This window comes from Harpegnathos saltator, unplaced genomic scaffold, assembly GCF_003227715.2.
Source record: "Harpegnathos saltator strain DR-91 unplaced genomic scaffold, Hsal_v8.6 scaffold283, whole genome shotgun sequence".
Lineage (NCBI taxonomy): Eukaryota > Metazoa > Arthropoda > Insecta > Hymenoptera > Formicidae > Harpegnathos > Harpegnathos saltator.
The window spans coordinates 1,089,151-1,111,628 of NW_020230076.1; the positions used below are offsets into that span (position 1 = coordinate 1,089,151).

Here is a 22,478-nt window from a genome sequence, read left to right on the forward strand (position 1 = left end):
CGCGGCGCGGCGCGGCGCGGACTTCCGCGTTCGCTTCGGGTTTCGCTCTACCGCGTCTGTTGGTGTATCGGCGCGTTTTACTCCTGATCGATTCGTCACAATCGAGCCACCGCGCGCTTTTCCCGGTCGTCCGGCTTTGTTTGTGAGAGTAAGGCCGAGTCTCTTGACACCTCCGCCATGGCAGCGGACGCGCGCTTTAACGAGGTCGGCTCGAAGCGAAGTCCAATTGCTGCATGCCCCCGGATGAACCCACGGCCATCACCAGGTAGCCCGAGCGGTAGTCGGCGGTGGTGGGCGAGTATTCCGGAGCAAGTGGAATCCGCCGTGTGCATTCGAGCAGTCGGCCACCAGCCTCTCACCGCGAAGCGTTTCGTTTTGTCCCTCTCTCCCGTTGCCGTTCGGCTCTCTCGAGTCAGCGTCGATCAGCTCTCGCGCGTTTCCCTTGTCCCGCCTCGCCTCGACTCGCCTCGCCTCGCCAGGAACACTCGCTCGGATCCATCCACGCTTCCATCCCGCGGCCGACGTCCGCCCTGGACCGCGAAATCACCGCGCCAACCCCGTCCGGCGTGTGGCTCGCCGAGGGTGATGTGAACAAAGCCGAGCGCGCAGCTCGCGAGCAGCACGTGTGTGGAGGTGCACGTGACGATCAATCGGGGACCGTGAGCGATGGATCGATAGACTGCGGGATGGCCTGAGAGGATCGTGACATGAGAAGACGACTGCGAAAATGTGAGTGTCGTATCGCGCCGCGGATCGCGCGGACGCGTCCGTCGCCTGCGAAAGCGACGCGACGCGTCGCGCGTTCTGCAAGAACGACGTCAGCGTGGCGTCGAGCCACGCGCACGAGGAGGTCGTTGACAGCCGATTCGCGAGCCGGTCTCGAACCGTTCTTCGAACGATCAGCAGACGCGAGACCAGCGCCAGTAAATGGTAGGACGAGCCTCGCGAATGATTCGCGAGAACGCGACGGAAGCGCAGTCGCTGACGCACGCGAGTCGAAATGACTCTGCCGCGGCGCGGCGACGACTCAATTCGGGAAATTCATCGCGCATCGGAGGTGCATCGGTGCTCGAAAATACGCGAAAACGCTCCTCCAACTGGCTCGCTTCCCAACTGGGCAATCGTGTCACTACTCTCGCGGCCTTGATGAAATCGTGTGTCGCCGGTGCACACCGGGGCGATTGAGCGCGGCGAGAAATTAGCTCGCGAGTTTTGGACCTGCGAAATGGCGCGCACATGCTTCGCGTTATTTTGCTCAGCTAATTCGCGGGAGATTGCCAGGGCTCGGCCCGGCCGCGACGCGTTGGGAAACGCGAGATTGAGCGAGCGAGCGCATTCGCAGGTCGATTTCCATTCGAGCCACGTGCTCGGAGTCGCGGCACGTCCGCTACTCAGGCCGGCGTTGAAGCAACGCTGTGCAATCGTCGTCCTCGTCGCTGTTTGTTACACGCTTATATGTCTTCTTTCCTCTCCTCTTCATCGGCCAACAGCTTCTGCTTCTTCGAAAGCCGAATTGCGTACGACCGCTGTTGGAAATGGCCTGCTCCCTTCGAGCCACTCGGCTTTCCCTCCCTTCAGTCGACGATTTTATCGAACCGCCTCGAGTTCAGCTTCGGCCAGAACTCCGCGGATTTCGGAAGGACTCTCGCGTTGCGACGACGCGTCGACGCGGGGGAAGAAGGAAGAAGGAACGGTGGCACTGTAGATAGCGTAGTATTATAGGCGAGTAACGCGCACTTTCTCCAGAGACAGGCCCACATCTACGTAGGCGTGCGCCTTCCACCGTTTACCGGGCCGATCTAACAGCAGTCGCCGTGAGCGAGGAGAGACTACACGCCGCCCGTGCAAATTGGTCGCCGAGCACAGATCGATTCCACGTTTCGTACAAGGAAGTTCGAGGTCACGCGGAAATCCCGAACGCCGGACCTGTTTGCAATGTCGATTAGCTCGGCCGTTGTTTCTTTTTTTTTTCTTCGAGCGCGAGAGCCGCGTTTTATCGCTTCCGCCTCGCTCACTTTTGCAGTCGCGGAACGTGCGCGGGGCTAAACGATATGTTAATTAGAACGATAATAATTGCATGAAAAAATCGTTTTGAATTATGCCGCGCCTTATTAAACGCGTGTTTAATGTATACTTCCGCGCAGATAAGCGCGGAACCTTAATCCCGCGCGTTCTCGCTTTTATCGCTGATTCTGCCGATGATCGGATCGGGAAAGTTGCAACACGCGACTTCACTCAGCCGAGCAGATTCGAGAGGAATTTCAGAAACTCTCTGTCTCGTCGTTCGACCAGAGTATCAAAGCGGCGATATTTGTTTAGCAGTACTATATTTACTACGTAATTAACATTAAAAGAAAAACAGGGAGAGAGAGAGAGAGAGAGAGAGAAAGACGCGATGTAAAGGATTTTTGCAGTCGCCGAACGAGTCGAAGAATTCGAGAGTTTGCGACCGCGAGAAACACGAAAGCAACGGAAAACACAGCCGACGATTATTTCACTTCTTGATTTTCCACGAGTTCACCCGCATTGCATGTCGCGCAAGCTCCCAACGCGCTTCTCGCGCCTCACAGCGCAGAGTTCAAGAAAAACAAGAGAGAGAGAGAGAGAGAGAGAGAGAGAGAGAGAGAGGAAAGAAGAAATCAAGAGAGATCTGTTGAGAGAATCTGTCGAGTGAGCGGAAAATTCGAGATTTCTCGAAATTACGAAAATGCAGCGGAGAATGAAGAAGGAAGTTCTCATCGGTGCAGAATGCAACCACGAGATGTAGCACGCATCGTTGGCACTGATGAGTGAGCGTTATGCGGGACCCCGATCACTCGGACAAGATTACCCTCTAGTCGTTATTTCTCTCGACGATATGATCGGCGGTCGTTTTCCCGGCTACGTCGGAAGCGAGCACTTTATCAAGCCACTGCATCCCACAACCTTGGCGTCTCACCGCGAGGGAAGTGCAATTTTCCGGGTTGTCCCGAGTCATCTTGCTATCAACGTCGCATGAAGCTTGAGCGCTCGACTCTCGTCACGCGACGCTCAAGCGTCAAGTGCTGTCGCTCTGTCTGGAATTCTAAAACAAATTTAGAATTCCAGACGTCTCGACATGCCGTTACGCAACTTTAATATATATATATATATATATATATATAAATTAATTTCTCGTCTGACGTCTACAAGAAAGAAAATATGCAACACATATTCATTAAAAACGACAAAGCAATTTATTTCTTCTCACAGTACTTGATACACATTCTATATTCTATTTTATTTTCCCTGTGGACGCGAGACGATAAAACTTCAAATTGATCGTCTCTGTCGATCTGCGGATCTCGATGCTTCACGGGTCGGGACGTCAAAGGGGCGAGGCCACGAACGCCGCAGCGCGGAAGAAAAATAGAAAACGCGATGTAAGAAAACACGACTCGGTTAAGTAACATGATGCAACAACACTTTGCGTCAATCACTCCCGCTCCGTCCCCTCGCCGCTCGCGCGTCAATCAGCATCTGTTGTCGACGCGCCGGGCTAAGCCGCGAAGGGCACTCGTGCGAGAGGCACGGAGTACTTGCGCGATGCGGAATTACGACGAGGCGTATCCGACGAGGATTGCATGTGCACGCGTATGCGCGCGGAGCAATCGGTCTTTCCGCGGCAACACTTCCGCAAGTGGGAAAACGTGGGTTTTCTCATTAATCGCGCGAACGTGCGTATCGGTGTAAACCGCCGCTCGAAAACTGTGACAACTGCATGCCGGAGGCGTATTAACGACACGCAGCACTCGGAAAACGCGCGCGTTGCGAAGTGTCGTGTAAAGTGCGACTCGCGCGCGTACCGGCACATAACGGGAAACTAGGAAAATGCGATCGGAAAAGCGTCTACATGGCGATATCTTTCAGACTCCTCCGAGAGAAGAATCACTGCGAACAAAATATTCCAAAGTGGATTTTACTCTCAAGAAAGAGAGAGAGAGAGAGAGAGAGAGAGAGAGATCCTAAGACTATCGATCTGAATGAAATAAACGATAAGCAAAATGTGTGCGTGACAGGCGACGCTGGCGAGTAAGAAGACGCCTGCGCTTGCAATCTCCCGCTGTCTCCTTCGGCATTACGGCGGTCTTTCCCGGCGCGACAGCACGCCTTCTTCCGTGTTCTCTCGTCAACTTCGGTTCCTCGCCTAATCGTGACATCTTAACAACCGGTTATCCGCTTCCCTCACGACCGACGACGCGTCTTCCCGTGTTATTTCACCGTCCTCCCTCTCGCCCCTCGAGCGCGATCTCGCCGATCAATATGAAGAGAAGAGGAGCGGTACGCGCGACGTCGAGACGTAGAATCGTGATCGCCCATCGACGATGGGAACCGAGCGAGAGAAAGGAAGAGAGGGAGAGAGAGAGAGAGAGAGAGAGAGAGAGAGAGGGGGAGAGAAATGTTGAGTGAAAAAAATCACGCGCTCGCGCGAGTCATTACGTAGAAACTCCAGCGGCCGGGCAGCCGGCGTTGCAACTTTCGCGATCGCATCGCACCGCATCGCATCGGTCGGTGCATCTGCATTCCCGGCTAGGCGCATCTCTCGGCGAACGGAGAGCCGCTTCCGCGTCCGACGTCGTCTCGTTAGAGCGGAATTGCTGCGCATGCAATTAGAGGAGCAGTCGCCTCGTGGAATCCGCGCGATTTCTTCCAAAGACGCTAGAGCGGGCGGGCGGACGCGGGCTCGTGGTCGCGGGGGTAATGAGAAACAATCTAATTGCTACATGTTAATTAGGGGCTAATTGCGCGATAGCGTAATCCGCAGCTTCTCAGAGTCTTGAATAATACGCGCGCGATGCGCTACGGCGGGCGTTGCGTCCGTTAATAAAGCGCCGGCTCTGTCGTGTCTCATCTCGCTAATTACCGGCAGCATTACCTTGATCGCTCGGGGGATTATCAGCTATTATACGGGATGTTGCAAAAGTCGTGGGCTTGCACGATGTCGTGGACATTCGTCGTCTAACGAATTAGAGAGACGAGGCGCACGCTCGGAGTGTTGAGATTACGTAAAGTCTCGCTTGGAGGATTCCGACCAATTAATCATGTCAGGGAAGTCTCCGAGTCTTCTTTCCTGAGACTCGCGTACGCAAGTAAGAGGAAAGATCCCTTCCTGGCCGATCTGCTCGTTAAATCCGCTTGATCCGCCACGCTTGATCCGCTTGAGACCGGGAGAGAACTCGGCGCAACTTCCGAGGTCAAGGAGCAAGCGAGCCTCGGCGATGAAATTCCGCCGAAAAGTCACAGCCGCGAGAGAGTGAAACTGAGGATCGGACGATCGCCGCAGCGCGCCGATTAATCGACGTGATTCATAGATAAACGTCGGAGGAAATGGCGATGCGCCTCGATAGGCTCCTCGTGCTAGAAAGTAATTAGCCAGACGAGAGCCAGTTGCGCGACGAGCGGATCGCCGAGGCGAGCGTTCGCACGGCGGATTTATTCGCGTACGCGCCTCGGCTCGTGCTCGTGTCTCATTCCTCTTTCGGGATCCGCTTGATTTTCCCCGGAAGACGAGAACGCATCAGGTACAGACAGATCGTCGGGCCGACTCAAGCTTGGGCGTGAAAATCGCCCGACTCCGGAAATAAAGCTCCCTCCCCGTTCTCCCCCCGGCCCGACGCCGAAATCGAATTTACGGGTGCCGAGCACCTTTCGCGAGATCGCTCGGGAATTCGAGAGGAATTCGCGCTGGCGCGAACGCCGCGCGCGTCCGTCGCGCGAGAAAGCCTGGAACCGCCCGGGGAATTGTCCAATTACGTCGGAACGACGACAAACACCCGGCTGCGCCGCCGCCGCCGGGGCGCAAAAAGCGGTCAGCCTCAACCGTAGACGCGGCGATTATCTAATTAGAGCGAGTATAATGGGAGCGAATTCCTAGCGTGAAACTGGAAGGCCCGCGACGTCTGCACGTCGCTCGCGGATCGCAGACGGCGAGGTGCCGAAGCGCGCGACCCGACTTTGATATACATGTATATGCAAACTTTAATTCAACGCTTAATTAGCGATTCACGTCGTCCGATTGAATTCCAAGACACGGCCTCCGGCTGAGCACGCTGCCTTTAAGCGCGCCGCGTCGGCGTCACGAATTTCTCTCCCGAGTTGTTTTCATCGCTCTCGCGACGGCACGGAGCCACGCGCTACACGCTGCTACTCCCGTGCGCATTCCCGACAGATGCGTTCCCTCCGCTTGCGCAAACCTGTGTCGTACACACCTGGAGGGCTTCGCCGAGTGCATGCGCTTCATCCTCGCCGAGCGACGCCACGACGAGAAGCCGTCGCGTAAACACTCGGCTTGCGCGCGCGCGCGCGCGCGCGCGCGATTGCGGTGCACAGTCGCGCGCGGCCCGCAATCGTCGTCGTGTACACCCGAGTCGAGTACTGTTATGCCGAGTATGTAGGTCAGTGTAAAGGCCGATCGTTGGAAAGCTATCAATTGTGACGGTGAGCGTAAGACCCGTAAGGTGTCACTCACACCGCTGCACGCGTGCAAGAAAACGAGAGAGAAAGAGAGAGAGAGAGAGAGAGGGAGGGGGAGAGAAAGGAGAGGTTTCCGCCGTGGCAATAACGCGTCGAAGTTTCGGCATCATCCTTTCGTCGTCCTTTCAACGTCTCCCGATATATCGAGGACAATTGCACTTCCGATAATAATGCGCAAGGATAATTACCCGCGCGCGCCGTAACTTGCGTTAATTCTCGGCCGCCGTGACACACTTGGGAAACGACTACTCTGCGCACTCTTGTTTATCTGTTCTTTTCCTCCTCACTGATCTCGCAGCGGGAGAATTCGGCACTTTGTTAATTCGTCAAATTAACGCGATATTTTGTAGAACATGAGCAACGCGAGCGTGTGAGATACGCTATTCTAACATTTCACATGATGCGTCTTTTCGATAACACGCTCGTTAGGAATCCATCGTTATGCCGTTAGAAAAGTCCGCCGGACTGCTTATCTCAGGAGGAAACTCCGAGGAAAAACAAGCGTCCGAAGTAGTTATTTCCCAAGCGTTGTGATGACCGAGATGTAACAACAAACGCGGGGCGATAGCCTTACATAAGATCACCCGATTATCTTGCACATGTGTACATACGCGTTATCTCGCGTCCGGGTTGGCCGGCTTATCCGGACAAGATATTTTTGTCGCCGTTGAGATATGCGATCATGCAGTCGGTGGTGCGAGAACGAGCAGTCGATGCAAGCTCGAAAAAAGAAAGCATCCGTCATCCTGGGTTCAACGACTCGCGGCCGCCCTAATCTCGTCGCTATCTCGGCGCGGGCTCGATAAGAGCGAATGCGGTGATCGAGACGCGAAAAATGCGAAAATTCGCGTGATTTCCTGTCTCGATTTCCTCGCGCGAGGTAATCGAGACAGACACCTCAATTGGCCGAGGTGTTACGACGTAAGATTTCGCAGCGATTTCACGACGAGCGAGATGGAAGACCCAGCTAATCGCCGCGCGGCAATTAGCGCACCTCGCCGCGGGGAAGCGGCGCAATTAGATTCGCCAGAAAGTGACGACGCGCGAGCGTTTCCTCGTCTCCCGTTGCGTAGCTGAGGAGTGAGACTCCTCTTCGAGTGAGCGCATTTTCGCGATTCCCGTCGCCGTAATAACGTTCTCGTCATGTGCGATTGCAATACGCCACGCGAGAAGACGTCACTCTCGCGGTGTCGTCGCGGCGTTCGATCCGCGGAGAGACGCGCGCGTGAAACTCGACTCCGAGGCTGCTCGCGCGCGGTTTCCGACGTGGTATCGACGTGGACGCAATTAAGCGGCTCTTATGAACGCTCTTCCTAATAAACGGCGAGATCGCGCTGATGAACAGCTGCGGCGTGAAACAATCGAGTTCGTTTTATGCGCGCCCATGGCATCATTGTGCGATCTCTGCGAGATCGTCTTCTCCTCGAGGGACCGACCGCCCCCGATCGACGTATCGATTACCTCCGGCAGTCGTCTCGCTAATTGCGTCGGGTCTTTGTTACTCAACGCGCGAAGGTGAGGAGCGAGGAGAGAAGAATGCGCGCGCGTCACTCGCCGAGGATTGCAAGGAGTGTTTTATCCGCGAAATTTGCGCGGTACTTGCGCGCACACGGACATCGTTTGTAAATGATTCTCGCAGCGATGCGACGTCAACTACATGAGACAAGCTGAAGCGAACCGAGACGAGGCGACAGGACGAAATGCCACGCTGAAGTTAAACCGAGTTAAACCGAGCCGAGACGGTGAAATTTATGCCGGGGCGAAGTTGTGGCCGCGCGTGTTGCGCAACGCGCGGCGCCTGAAAACACGACCGGCGGGAAAGAGAGAAAGGGTGGCGGGAAAAAGAGAAAGAGAGAGAGGGAGAGAGAGAGAGGGAGAGAGAGAGAGAGAGAGAGAGAGGAGAGGCACAGGGAGAAAGAGACAGAGAGAAAGGCGCGATTACGTCGCGCACGGCAAGCAAAAGATCGGTGGAATTTCTCTCCCGCGACCGAGAGATTGGATTAGGTCATTGACGATGACGCCGACTGCGCTCTCTTCGCCTTCCCTGCAGACACCGGCTGCCAAGTAGGCCTCCGAAGTGCCTCCGCAGGGTCCTTCGGACAATTGAACGAAGCGTGAGCGAGAGAGATCCCGTGTCGAGGTGTAAATCAAGAGAATGCGTCTCGCCGAGAAATCCCGATCCCAATTAACTCGAATCAGGATTCGAGTTTGATTTTAATTTTTCGACAATGCGCTGAACGACTCGTGACGTCGAGACGTCGGACAAGCACGAATTGGATGAAAAAAAAGAAAAAGAAAGAAAGAGAGAAGAAGGACACTCGCACGGCATCGGAAACAGCGGTGAGAAGTCGGTCCTTCGGCGATCGACTTTTCAGGTTCAACAGCTCGCTCGCTTGCACGCGCCACGCTTTCTCGTGATCTTGACAGATAAATCGATAAATCCGCGCGCAGCGGCGCGACTAGTTGCGAAAATACAGTCGGCGAGATCGGGAGAGCGCGGAGACAGGCGTGTGCTGAAAAATGCGGCGTTTCCGCGGCCCGACGTGGCATACGCTTCCTGTACAATTAGTCACGGCAACGCGCGGCGTCGCATGGCTGTTCGCACGAGAGAGGAAAATCGGGGGAACACTCCGGGAAAAGGACGAGAACGTGGATGTTAAAGCCCGCGGAGGTCGGAAACGTGGAAGAGCGGCGGGTAAGCCGATTCGCAGCCGTGCCATTCGCGCTGCTCGCGCTCGGTGTTTACCATAAAGGTACGTATACACTAAACGAACGAACGGTGAATGAACGGTGAACAGTGAATTGGGCAAATGTGCACAGCAAGTACGAACCGAATGTCCGTTCGATTTATTTCCGATCCGGTTCGCTCATGAAGAGAGTTTTTTGCATCAAGAAATGGATACACACTTCAATGTTCGTTTGTTCTTCGTTCGCTCGGTGTATACGCACCTTAAGGCAGCGAATCACCGAATAGGTTACTTAATTCGCGCCCCGAGGCGGTCGCGATATTTGGATATGAGACGGCGAACGTACGATTTCCGCTTCGGACGCGCGTTTCCTCGAAGCAGCCTTTAAAGATCCGAGGAGGTCTACGCAGATTGACTCAGCTCTGAAAGAAGAAGGAGAGGAGGAGAGAGAGAGAGAGAGAGAGAGAGAGAGAGAGAGAAAGATGCATAAAAACACTCGTCTCGCCTCAGATCTCGTTTCACCTCAAGGTAGACAGAGACACGGAACGACGGAGAGAACGAAAGAGAGAGACAGGGAAAAAGAGAAAGAGAAAAAGTGAACGGGGAAGGAGAGAGAAGCGAGGGACATGCAGGAAGTGGTACAGCATTGCCGCAGGGAAGGACGCCGAATCTGGGCCACAATTATACCGGCCGATGTGTTGCACCCCTCACCTTTCCTCCTAGCGCGCGCGCGCGCGCGCGATTACACATATACTCTCGCTTTCGAAATAATAATTATTTAATACCCGAAGCGCGCGCGCGAGAGCGTCACCGGTGAAATGCGGGTCCCGGGCGTAGGAAGAGAGGAGAAAGAGAGTGACCACTGTGCGGCTCCCCACTTCGGCCCATCTCTCTTCCGAGAGCTCAGAGCGGCGATACGCACTGCGGATTTTTAAAAGAGGCGAAACAGCGCTGCCGCTCGATCGATACGCGACGCCTCGGGCTTGTCTACCGCTAACTATACCTGGATCACCGTCGACATCCGCGAGAGGATGAATAATTTCGTGAACGTCTGAAAGAGGACGGGAGAGAGTGGGAAGGACACAGGAAAAAATTAACAGCATGATATTCGAAATCATAATACGGCGAGAGATCCTGGAAGTATGGAGCCTGAGAGCAGGCCTCACACACACACGCACATACACATACACACACACAGGTCCAAAGTTCCGCGAGATCCGCTCGAGTTGAAGCAAAGAACTTGAAAATATACGAGTCATAGGCGCGAGACAGGTAGATAAACAGGACGAACATGTCGAAGCAGGACAAGCGCTAGTCGGAGAGAGGCACTCTCTCAGAGGCACTGAGTTTAATTTATATAAGACCTTTCTTTCGTATTGTTCGATCTTCCCACGAGGCACTGAGGCTTTTCACTCAATCTTCGCGTTCGCTGTTATTTATACGCTCTGATGTGTCAGTCTCGTTAAACCTCCGATAATTTTTCTCCCTTTCAATTTCTATGATATCAGCGTAAACGGGAGCGCGACAAAGGTACGAAGGACGAAGGACGATCGTTGGCGAGCGAACGCGACGAGTCCGCGGGAGCCTGCCTCAAAGATACTCATTACCGAAGTAGAGAAAAGCGGTCGTGCAACGGCAACGGAAAGCTGATCAATGGAGCGGCCCGAAGCACGAGAGTGCGAGCGGGCGACTCGAAATGACACGCGGCATAAATACACACGCGTTTCGGAATCGCGACAATCACGGCAAAAGCGGATAATACCGTCGCTTGACGCGCGCTCACTTGCGCGTGACTCATTGAACGGCCGACCCATCGCCGGTCGCCGATGATGGGAAAGGCCTCGTCGTGCCTGTCGCACATGCGAACGGTGCGCTCTCCGCAGCTGCCCGCGAGGAATGCAGAAAATAGCGTGCGACATTCCGCGCGGTGCTGGCCGTGTTCCGCTGTTCCATAACAAGTTTCGCGAATTACCCTCGCTCTTCCCGCCGCGCATTCCGCCTCACCTCCGCGCCTCGGGACACGTGACGGTTAATCGAAAATTTCATCTCTCGCGCCAGCCACGATCTCCGGGCTCTCGCGTCTCTCCCGTTCGCGACCCGATTACCACAACATTGTGAGGAGAAAGAGAGAGGTGAGAGCCTGAATCTCCTCTTTCTCTCTGCGTTATTACGGCGTTATCGATCTTTTCGTAGCAAAAGTAGCCTCAAGACTCCTGACAGATCACGTGAGAGGATTAAAGATCCCCGACGGGAGAATCTGCACGAGGCGATCCGTCCGCGAAATATGTTAATTCCGCCGCTGTGTGGATCCATTTTACTTTACGGCTGCCTAACGCGATATTGGCTCCCGCGGAGTAAATATAATAATACCGCGCTTTCTCGCTCGCGCGCCGCCGCGGCGCGCCTCGCTGGAGCCCGAAGCGACAGGATTTTAATGCGACCCGCTTGTTTACCGGAGAGCTGGCCACTTTAAACGGCCGACCGGTTGACACAAAATGTCGCGTACGTTTTCGAGGTGCGTTTTGCGCCGCACAAGGTGACGGCACGCGGTGAAAGCACGATTATCGGTGCCGCGATAACGTTCGCGTTAACGAGAGCGTTATCTATTGTCACCTGTCACCTGGCGCCGTGAATCGGTCCCTCGAGTGCGTCACACACGTGACATTCTAGACGTCCAGGATCAAGCGGGCAGGACACAGCCGCGCGAATGGCACAACTTGGTCGCGGCTCGTTTACGTAAGTCAACGACGGTTGGAAAAATCACTCTGCGTTAGATCTGCAAAGACACAATAGCGCGCGATTTTGCTACATCGATGCAATAATTTGTTGTTTAACCCTTTCACTGCTGAATTAACTTCCCTTGAGAAAATTATCAAAATATTTGGCAGTCTTAGATTTTTTAGGTCGCTGATTACGAATCTAAAGTCAGATTTGCAAAATTCAAAATGGCGGGCTCAATATGGCGATCGTGATGTACAGAATTAATGGAAATTTCAATTATTATTAAATAATGACCAGGTCATAATAAGAACATATGATTCTAGACGATGGAACTCGATTGAGAGCTGGAAAAAATTGATGTGGGAAAAATGTTTAATACTGCATATTTATGCTTACTAGAGATTGAACATTCATTTTTGAGTAAAATAATATTGATAGTATGGATAAGATGGAGATACAGAATGAAAAGACTAGGAAAATAGAGAAAATACCAAAAAGTGCATAAAAATCAAATTTCGGCCGTTTTTGTAGAAATATTTGTTTATAAAAAGAAATCTAACCTGCCGAAAGATACTGAGAAAAATATTAGTTTTTGTACAACATCAGAAAAATATTTGGTGAAAATTTCAGACCTCTACATTCAATACTCTCCGAGGAATCGATTTTTCCCTAAAAAAGGCATTTTTTTCAGCTTTGATTTGTTATAAATAATCACATTGTTATAAATGAGTAATTGGGTGTAAAAACCTATCGGAGTATGTTGAACAACTATTCAGTTATCTGGAAAACTCAAATCCCCGATTAGTTCTTCAAAATTATGTGAGTTACAACGCAAAATTGAATCAAGAAAAGGCGGGAAGTATAATACTTCTCACTAACAGTGAAAGGGTTAAACTTGGCAAAATTGATTGTTCATTTGAATTTCTCGTTTACGTAAAACATCTAATGGCATCCAGACGTTACAACGTCCATTATGTCACCGACGTGTTCAGCTACGCGTCTACGCAAGTCTGTCTTCCTCTTCCTCGTTCTAGCGTTGCCGGTGTGTTATTATGTAGCACACGCGCTACGAATCGTGGCGCGAATAATGCAGGTTACACACATGTTCATCGCGCGATTGCGAGGACGTCGATTCGGCAGACGAAACTCGCGAGTGACCGCGGGAAGAATGTCCGCGCGACAGCCGCTGATTCATCTCGCGCGATGTTCCTTTCAAGCAGGAATATCATCGGAAGAGCTGGACGTTGTGTAAAATTATATTTCGTCGTCGCGCTCGCGAAGTCCTTCAAACGACAATGGGATTTTCCGTGAAGATCGATTCCGCCGTTACCCCGTCCCGTCCGGACTGATCCGCGACCAAAGGATTACGTAAGGCGGCAAATATGTTCGTCAAGTCGCTTCGTCCTCAAGAGGCAATTTGTCCATCGAACGTCTCGGAGGCAAAGTGTTCCTCGGAAACGGCGCGTCATTCCCGCGGGCAAATTAAAAGAAACGTCCGTTCCTTTCCCGCGTGCATTGACTTTCCAAGACGAGCTTAACCGGTCGTCACGAAACGCGGACGACCTTCTCGATGAAAAAAAGAAAAAGAGAGAGAGAGAGAGAGAGAGAGAGAAAAACAAGACGATTAAACTGATCATAACTTTGGAAGCGGGAGAGTTCGTCGAAGCTCCTTCGTATCCCGAAAGAGATATCTGATAGTGCTTAAATTTTAGTTTAGTTTCAACTTTAGCAATTTTTGAATAATTAGGCGGTAAAATATCAGTTGCAACACGACAGCCTCGAGTTTTGGTCTCCTTTCACAAGAAATTGCAAAATATAATATAAAAAATTTACCAAACATTGGCAGCCATTAATTTTGCAATATTCATGGCTTCCAATAAAGTAAACGTTATTATTATTGTGGTTATTGTTACCGCGTCAGGCAATCCTTCAAAATTCCAGCGCTGCTTTTCCATTTAGCGATCCTTCAATCCTCGATGTGCGGCTTGCTCAATGTACACGATAAATCATCAATATTTATTCGTCGGTTTCACCGTGCGTTGATTCCGAGCGCAATATCTCAGTTTCGCGATCATCGCCGATACGATTAATTATAGCGTAACGCCAGCGTAACAATTTTCTCGCAGGTGAGTAACGTACGCGGAGAAACGAAGCGAGTAAAGATTCGCAACAACGAGTAGGCAGAGCAGATTCAACGATGCGATGGAGGCATCAGCAGGCATCTGCAAGCGCTAATATGTTTCGATTTTCATCGTCTCGCGAGCGATACGCCTGTACGCGCTAATCCATCCTCCCGGTCTATCCCCCTTTAATCATTCTCATTTTTGCAGGACGAGGAGCAGCGGCATGAACGGACGAGGAGTCGGCGACGGCGAAGGACCACTGTTCCTGCTCCTCATCGCATTGACTCCTGTTATCTGCTCGGCCGGAATCCTGGACCCTTGGCAATGGGCGCGCAGCGATCGGATCGAAGTCAACATACCTTGGCTGCCTTGTAATTATCAACGCGCTGCCCTGACGAGCGGATCGTGGAAAATCCGATCGCGATGATCGTTGCCCGATAAATCTATACGTTGCGATTTTCCGAACTTTCTTTAAGAATTTACGCGTCGTTGCGTTGCCGCGGTATTATTATCCACCTCCATTCGATCCGCCTCCACGATCGATTTGGCGATAACTCAATGACAGTTATTTTAGTCGAGAACGAGACTCGCTGCTACGACGAGCTGGGCTGCCTGAACATCACCAGGAACTGGTACCACCTCATCCATCGGCCGCTCAACGTCTTCCCGTTGCCGCGAGAAGTCATCAATACCAGGTTCATCCTCTACACCCATCAGAACCCCCTCGAAGTGAGTGAATCATCGAGAATCGATGCGTGTACGGGCATCGCGCGAAAGTGAAACCTCGACAAGCAGATTGAAATTCCTCCGCGGCTGATAATCGATACGCGGCGCGAATATTTCCGCGTACATAATCGCGCACATCTGTGGTAACGGTCCGCTAACGCGGCCAGCGCGGCGAGGATTTCATCTCGCGACAAGGGTAATTAGACAGAGGCAATAAGCCGGAGTATCGCTACTCCGCGATCGCAACTCCGCTCTCTTAACAGCCGTGTTTTATGCCCACGGCTATCTTAATTGACCCGATTAATTAAACCGCGAAACCGCGTTCCGCGGCCGGTGAAGGCGCGCGCGCGAGCTCTCATGGGACGCGAGCTCATGAGCGTGAGTTTCGCGGCGGAAGATAAGATCGCTGATTTGCAGTCTATTGCAGCTATCTCAGAAGGAAACCCGTGCGCGGAGAGACGTACCGGATACGGTATCGGCGGCGTAACGCGGCGGTGAAACCACGTGTCTCCGTCGCATAACATCGCGCGGAGCCGCTGAGTCGTGAAATGAACGTCGACATTTTTGCGCTTCTACGGCCGGCGTGCCAACGAGGTTGCGACGAGGTGTTTTAAGCGCGTTTTAAGAGATACCGCGAAAGGTTTTAAGAAAGAGAGAGAGAGAGAGAGAAGGGGAGAAAGAGAGATCAATGTATCACTGGACCTCAAAACAATGGCTTGAACGCTTTTTCTCGACGCCGTCGGGAACACAGCCGACGGTACACTCAAAGAACGTATCGAGTTCTCTCATTGAACATCCGCTGAGCTCCCGAGCCGCAAAAAGTGCAAAAAGAGACTCAAACCGTTTCGAAAGTGCCAGTGCGTGTCTGATCGGATAGACGCGTGACTCTTAATCACGTTAGCATTCGCCGACCTTCCGCGTTCTTTCGCGTCTGCAATATCGAGAATGTCGACGTCATTTCCATACACGAAATATGAGCTCATTGTGAAGCTCGTACGAGCTCCTCTCATCGACTCCTCATTAATTGTGTTGCGTAATTTGTACACTCGGTAAACGCGCGCCCGTCGTTGCTTCCAGGGTCAGGTGTTGAAAGTAGCCAAGGACAAGTCCATCGAGCACTCGAACTTTAACCCCAAGCGTAAAACTAAATTTATCATACACGGCTTCATCGACACGCCTCTCAGCAACTGGGTGAAGGTAAGTTCAACTATTCTTACATTTCAATACCCGCTCGTTTTTATCGTACTCTCACGCCGCGAGCGATGAGCGAACGATCGCTCATCGCTCGGTCGAATAAGTCGGCAGAGAAAAGCCAATTTCATCTTCTCTCTCTCTCTCTCTCTCTCTCTCTCTCTCTCTCTCTCTCTCTCTCTCTCTCTCTCTCTCTCTCGGGGTTCATTGTTTTCGCGGCCGAAGATAAAGATACGTCCGACGACAGCTGCGTGTAGCTCTCGAGCGAGACAGGATATCGCATACACACATGTATCCTCGTAACGTTCACGGCCCGCAGGAGATGAGAAGCGAGCTGTTGGTACACGACGACTACAACGTTATCGTGGTCGACTGGGCAGGTGGGAGTCTACCTTTGTACACCCAAGCGACGGCGAACACGAGACTGGTCGGCCTGGAGTTGGCTCATCTCATTAAACATTTGCAAGTAAGAGAAGAGAATATCCTCCAGCTAAAGCAAACTCAAAGATTCGTCGTCGAGTAAATACGGGCAACAGGCGAGCTGGCGAGCACCGAACGTAATCGATCGAGCGCGTAATCCTTTGCTTCTTCATTCGCTTCAGCATTACGCTCGATTGCCTCTCCGCGACTACCTCTTACCGAAGCGTTATTTATTCCTCTTTCTATGTATCTGCAGATTAGCCTAGAGTTATTTTCACATTCCCCCTTATGCGCTCCGCTCACGTCGTTTCCTCAATAAAATAGACCAATTACGGCTTGGAGCCGAACGACGTGCACCTGATCGGCCACAGCCTCGGCGCGCACACGGCCGGTTACGCGGGCGAGAAACTGGGCGGCAATATCGGCCGCATCACCGGCTTGGATCCCGCGGAGCCGTACTTCCAGGGGATGCCGAGCCACCTTCGACTGGACTACACGGACGCCCGGCTGGTGGACGTGATACACACCGACGGCAAGAGCATTTTCTTTTTAGGTAAGCGACGTAACGATTAGCAATCGGTCGCGACACACAATTAGCAGCAGCAGCTCCGAGTATTTCTTGACCTGAAGAAGTCGAAGCTGAGAAAGAGCTGGAGCAAGGGCAGGCAGCGTGGAGCTCCACTAACTACTCTTTCGACGGAAGCTACAACGCTGACTGAGAATTGACTTAAAATTCGGAGTGCACCGCTGCCGGCGTTCCTGCGGAGCGCGCGGACGGTGGACGCGACGATGGAGCTCCGCGGCTGCTCCGTGAATCACGTGGTCCGGACTAATGTAGTACACGACAAGGCCTTCCAGGGTACGGGATGAGCCAGCCGTGCGGCCACTTGGACTTCTACCCGAACAACGGCAAGGAGCAGCCCGGATGCACCGATCTGAGCGAGACCACGCCGTCGTTGCCGCTGACCTTGATACGCGAAGGCCTCGAGGAGGCGTCGCGCGTCCTGGTCGCCTGCAACCACGTGCGCGCGCTGAAGCTCTTCGTCGAGAGCATCAACTCCAAGTGCCAGTACGTGGCGCACGAGTGCTCGAGCTACGCCAGCTTCCTGCGCGGCGAGTGCTTCTCCTGCAAGAGCAACAACAGCCTGAGCTGCGGCGTCATGGGCTACCACGCGGACACCAGCCCGGCGTTGGTCAAGCGCCAGGCGATGGGACAGGACGTCTCGACCCTGCTGGGCTCCAAGTTCTTCTTCATCACCGGCAAGGAGGACCCGTACTGCAGTGAGTCTCTCGATCCCGATCTGAAGAAAGTGCGCGCGTAGTCTGCGACACCCGCAAGTTGCCTTTGTGATAGAAGATGCTGATATTAATGAATGCAATTAACACGATCTGTCGACGACAATCAACCGCGACGAGAAACTCGCGTCGTAATTAGAAGCATCAACGACGGGGCCCGTTAAGGTCAAGCAACCCACTTAGAAACCCGCGAGGTCCAAGTACGAACCAAGACCGAGCAAACTCGTTTTCCGATCTAGGCAGCGCCAAGAGAGACGAGTCTCCAGAGTCTCGAGTACCTGTAACGCTATTTCTTGCGCATTAGCGTGGGATATGTAATTTCAGCCGCGGCATAATCCGCCGATACGCTACGTGAAGTCGCGTTAGCGCGCGGCAGTTTCGTATCGACGTATCGGAATTCAAGTGTAAGCGGTAAATGCCAACTTTCCCGATACCATGAGTACCATTTCGAGCACGAGCGCAAACGCGAGCGGCCGTTAGCTTTCCATCACAATGTCTCGTGGTACTTTTACGACGTCGGCATTACGACATCGTAAAAGCGACGAGACCAATGCGCGAGCGCTCGCCGTCGATACGTAAACGTCGCGTCCGATCGACGTGGACTCGATCAATTCGCCGTTGCATTCCGTTAATCAGTTATTGTCGACGCGAGGGAAAAAGGAACGGTCGGGAATACAGCGAGCCGTCGTGTTTCACTGCGAGCGCCAGCTCAACTTTTCTCTATCGAGACGCAACTTTCTCCGCATGCGCGCGCGCGCGCTCGCTCGCTCGCTCGCTTGCGTGATAAAATACTCTCTCTCTCTCTCTCTCTCTCTTTCTCTCTCTCTCTCTCTATCTATCTATCTATCTCTTTCTCCCTCTACGACCTCGAAAAGGATTCTGATATCGATCATAATCACCTTGCAGGAAGGCATTACAGGATCACCATCAACCTCGCACGTCCGACTACCGCGGAGAGCTGGGTGCAGGGCTTCATGAAAGTCACTCTCCACGCCGACAACGGCGTCATACGCAACATGGATCTAACGCCCAGGCAAGTGCAAGCCCTGGCAGCGTCTGTCGGCCTCGATAACCCACATACGCGCCTCGCCTGCTAGATGAAACCGCGTTTTCACGTCTCGCGAACACGTAGCGTGAGTTGGAAGACTCCGATAAGAAATCGCTCGTCCGCTCAGAAATCGATCGTCGGCCGCGTTCTGTGCGCCGAAATTCATTGAAAAGAATTAGGAGGAAAGTTATTGGAGAGAGTTAAAATTAAAAAATTAGGTTAATTTCATTAGTTCCGCGCGTTTGAGAAACTGCATAAATCAGTCGAGATTGAGGAAAAATGCAGCACGCAGCTCACGAGGCACGGCGCAGCTAAATGACAGGGAGGACTCGGCGACGAAGTATATACATGCGGTATATGCGTACGTTAGGCGAAAGTTTGCACATTACTCAAGAGGAGACTTAAGTCGCAAGAAAGATTTCTATGCTTCCTTAAGATCATCGAGAAAATTTCTCGACGCTATCAAGTGTGAAAGATACATTAACGAATTTTTCCAGAAATTTCACAGTGCGGTGGAATATTGCGACTTGGCAGTAAACAAATCGACAGTGAATCCACATTTATGCATGTGTTTGAAGCTCATAAGATATTGTCGTTAATATTTCTCGCTCCCTCGTAGAAATTCGAAAGAAAATTGCGCTTACAAACACCCTAAGCAAAAAATTGAAAGAAAAACCTGATGTAATTCAAAATAACTCGAAGCACACACTAAGAATTTGCCCGAAAGATTTCGCCCAAAAGCGAAATAACTAAATTTCTCATCGTCGTGCTCTATCCACTGATAAAAATCGCTCGGAAATATTATTGAATATAATACATCGCGATGCAAAAGTGCAGCGTCATCAAGTCCATGACGTGCAAATGCCAATAAGCGGGATCTAATCTAGACGCAAAACAGCTAATTTTCGCGAAACACGCATCGTCATGGCTTTACGCGTTTCCGAGATATCAATTACAGAATTTCAAGCGAGCGAACGGCCGCGTGGCCGAGCACGTGTTCGAGCACGTGCTCGACTGAGCGTGTCTGCTGTCTCGCTCGCGCGCTCAATGAATGGGAGACGAACCACGTGACTCAATCGGCGTCATTCGCTCCTTCTCGCTTTCGCTTATACGTAGCGTAAGCGAGCAGGTGGTACTGACCTTGCTGAACTAACGACGAGATTGACGACGACCCGACACGATCGTCGATATTTTTGCTTCCCGACGCCGTACACTAGGAAAAAGAATTTAGTATCTCTAACAAAACTGTTTAGTTGAGGCATTTTTTAATAGCAACCAAATATCTTGTTTTATATAACAAAATATTTAGTTGTCTCAACTAAATATATCTTTCTGCTTTGTTCTCTGGACCAAAAATGATTTTGTTCTTAGACTTCATATATAAAAATTAAGCATTTTAGTTATTTTATCCATAAAAATTACATAATAACGAAATATTATTTTACATAAACTAAAATAATGCCCGATGGATACTATTTTGTCTTTCCGTGCACTAAAATTTAGATTTTATATATTAAGAAGAAATTATAGTATTTTTAACAATTATAGTATTTTTAACAAAATTCATATAGTTACAGCTTTTTGGCTTTCCTATAACAAAAATATTACGTTATACGAACAAACCGTAATCAAATAAGATATTTGTTTACAGGAACGAAACAGTTTTGTTGGGCATATTTTAACCAAATTATTTTGTTGTTACAACAAAATTTTGGTTCACGCAACAATACATTTTTCCTAGTGTAGAGACTTCGGAGAGGATTCGTTGAAAAGTTGAAATTCTCGCGCATCCGATTAACGAGCAAGTGATTCTTTTAACCTTTTAATTTTGCTTATTAAAGTGGAATGAAAGGTGATGATGTGTCACCGTGAGATTAAAATATCGACAGGTGGAGTAGATCCTGGAAGCAAAGTAACGAATTTTCTTGTAGTCCTGGTTGGTGCAGCTTCACTCATTCCCGAGATGTTGGCTACCAAGGCTTCTGATAGATCTAAGAAAAAGTGACACTTTTAACGGACGAATACAACTAACTTTCATGCAATCTTCATCTTCATCCGCTTATTAGTGAGATATTGACTGCGAAAGATTGTAATAGGTCGATGAAGACATACATAGGCGCGGTTCCTCTTGTTCTCAGTGGTTACATGAAATTGGAGCACGGCTCGACGGCGCGAATGGTCGTGGCCCATCCGACCGGTTCTATTGGCAACCTCGGTAAGGTCAGGCGAGTTGAACTCTCCTGGGTGTACGACATGGACGTGCTGCAACCTCGTTCTCTGTGCTTCTTCTGGTGCAACGATCACCTTTACGTCAACAGCGTCTCCGTGGACGCCATGGACCTGCCGGGAAGAGGGTAAGAAGCGAATACGTGGTCGAGTCGAATTCCACGACAGGTCTGTCTGGCCCGACCGAGTCCGTCATTATTCGAACAGCTCGCGAAGAAGCTCGGCAGTCGCAGTCGATGTCTGCGACGTTTATAATCTCTCCCGCTTGTGCAGGAAACGAGAGGCGGATTTCTCCAGCAAGCTCTGCTCGGCCGGCAGACAGGAGTACGCGGAAATCGCGAGCGGATCCACCGCCTCGTTCGTCGACAATTGCTGACGATCCGTCCGGGAGAGCGCCGTAATGCGGATGAAGCGCGCTCGGAGACGTCGTCTCGACCCTGTGTCGTCTCGATAATTACGAAACTGCGCCAACAGCTGCCTCTGAGAGGGTCCATCCGGTGGTTCTCGAAAGTCGGACGATGATTAAGCGAAGCATGCGCTCGCCCGAGGAATAGTCCGGGATCGCGGAGCCTCGTCGTAATAATCTCGTCGTCGTAATTCCTTTCGCTAATGATACGACGGGGAGGCGAGGGTTTCATGTGTTTGACTTTCTTCCTATTTGTCGCAACCGAGCGTCACTTTCTTCACAAACACAGTCCGATACGACGGCGGCTCGCTAATTGGCAGAGTCTCAGCGCAAGACCGGACTTGTGGGACCCAGCAGAAAGAAACGACCGCCAACTTATGCGGACGGACGACGGCGGATTGGATGAGAGCGAAGCGCCGCTTCGCACGGACACTTACACGAGTTCCTAAAGAGATCTGTCCACGCATTCGGCGAAAATGAAATCCCCGACCGCGCCGCTCCCGACGCGTGACGATTGCGGAAGAGTTCGTAGGAGACGAAACTTTCGGCGACTCGTCTGACTCGTTAGACGCGAAATTGAAAGCCAACGGAGAATCGGCCCGACCTTTCTCGGCTACTCCCGACGAATGATTTCTTCTTCAGTATTACATATCGTTCGATTTGCTACATGTACATCTTGTATATAATGTCAGATGTTAACGTTAAGGCTCCAATCTCTCTTTCGGATGTGATTGGATCGCGGATTTGCAGTGATCGTTACTTTGTAAGGTACTCCTTATTAAGCCATTAATGCATATATTACACGTCGATACATACATATCCTTTTTTTTTACGATGATTTTTCTTACTATCGTGTATCGCCTCACGCGACACGAATATGATAATAGCTTGTGATATTCTCTCGTTAAGAATTCTGCGTGAAGAAGTGCGCGCAGAACGCGGTGACTCGAGGGGGCGAGCGACTGTATCGTTGTTTGCTCGCAGTCCTTGCGTCAATGAAATGTACAAAATACGCCCAATGTGGAAAGAGAATCCGTCGCTAAGTGATAAGAGATCACGTACCGCGACCTGTACCATACCAGTTTGAGTGTGAATTGTTGCGATGTGAAATAAAATTCATCCGCAAAAAGACGACGACATTT

General features: G+C 51.4%; 1 protein-coding gene across 4 annotated transcripts; it reads left to right on the forward strand.

The window, feature by feature from the left end:
• Positions 1-273: 273 nt before the first annotated feature.
• LOC105189232 (pancreatic triacylglycerol lipase) lies at positions 274-22,470 on the forward strand. Of its 4 annotated transcripts, none has more exons than XM_011151194.3 (10): positions 274-729; positions 14,231-14,394; positions 14,589-14,752; positions 15,827-15,946; positions 16,260-16,406; positions 16,685-16,913; positions 17,210-17,641; positions 18,563-18,689; positions 20,843-21,058; positions 21,204-22,470. In XM_011151194.3, coding segments are annotated over exons 1-10 (1,704 nt in total). In that variant the 5' UTR covers positions 274-727; the 3' UTR covers positions 21,307-22,470. The 4 variants fall into 4 exon arrangements, with proteins under 4 accessions (XP_011149496.1, XP_011149498.1, XP_011149497.1 ...); XM_011151196.3 differs by having other exon boundaries at positions 277-729; positions 17,219-17,641; XM_011151195.3 differs by having other exon boundaries at positions 278-729; positions 14,598-14,752.
• Positions 22,471-22,478: the final 8 nt, after the last annotated feature.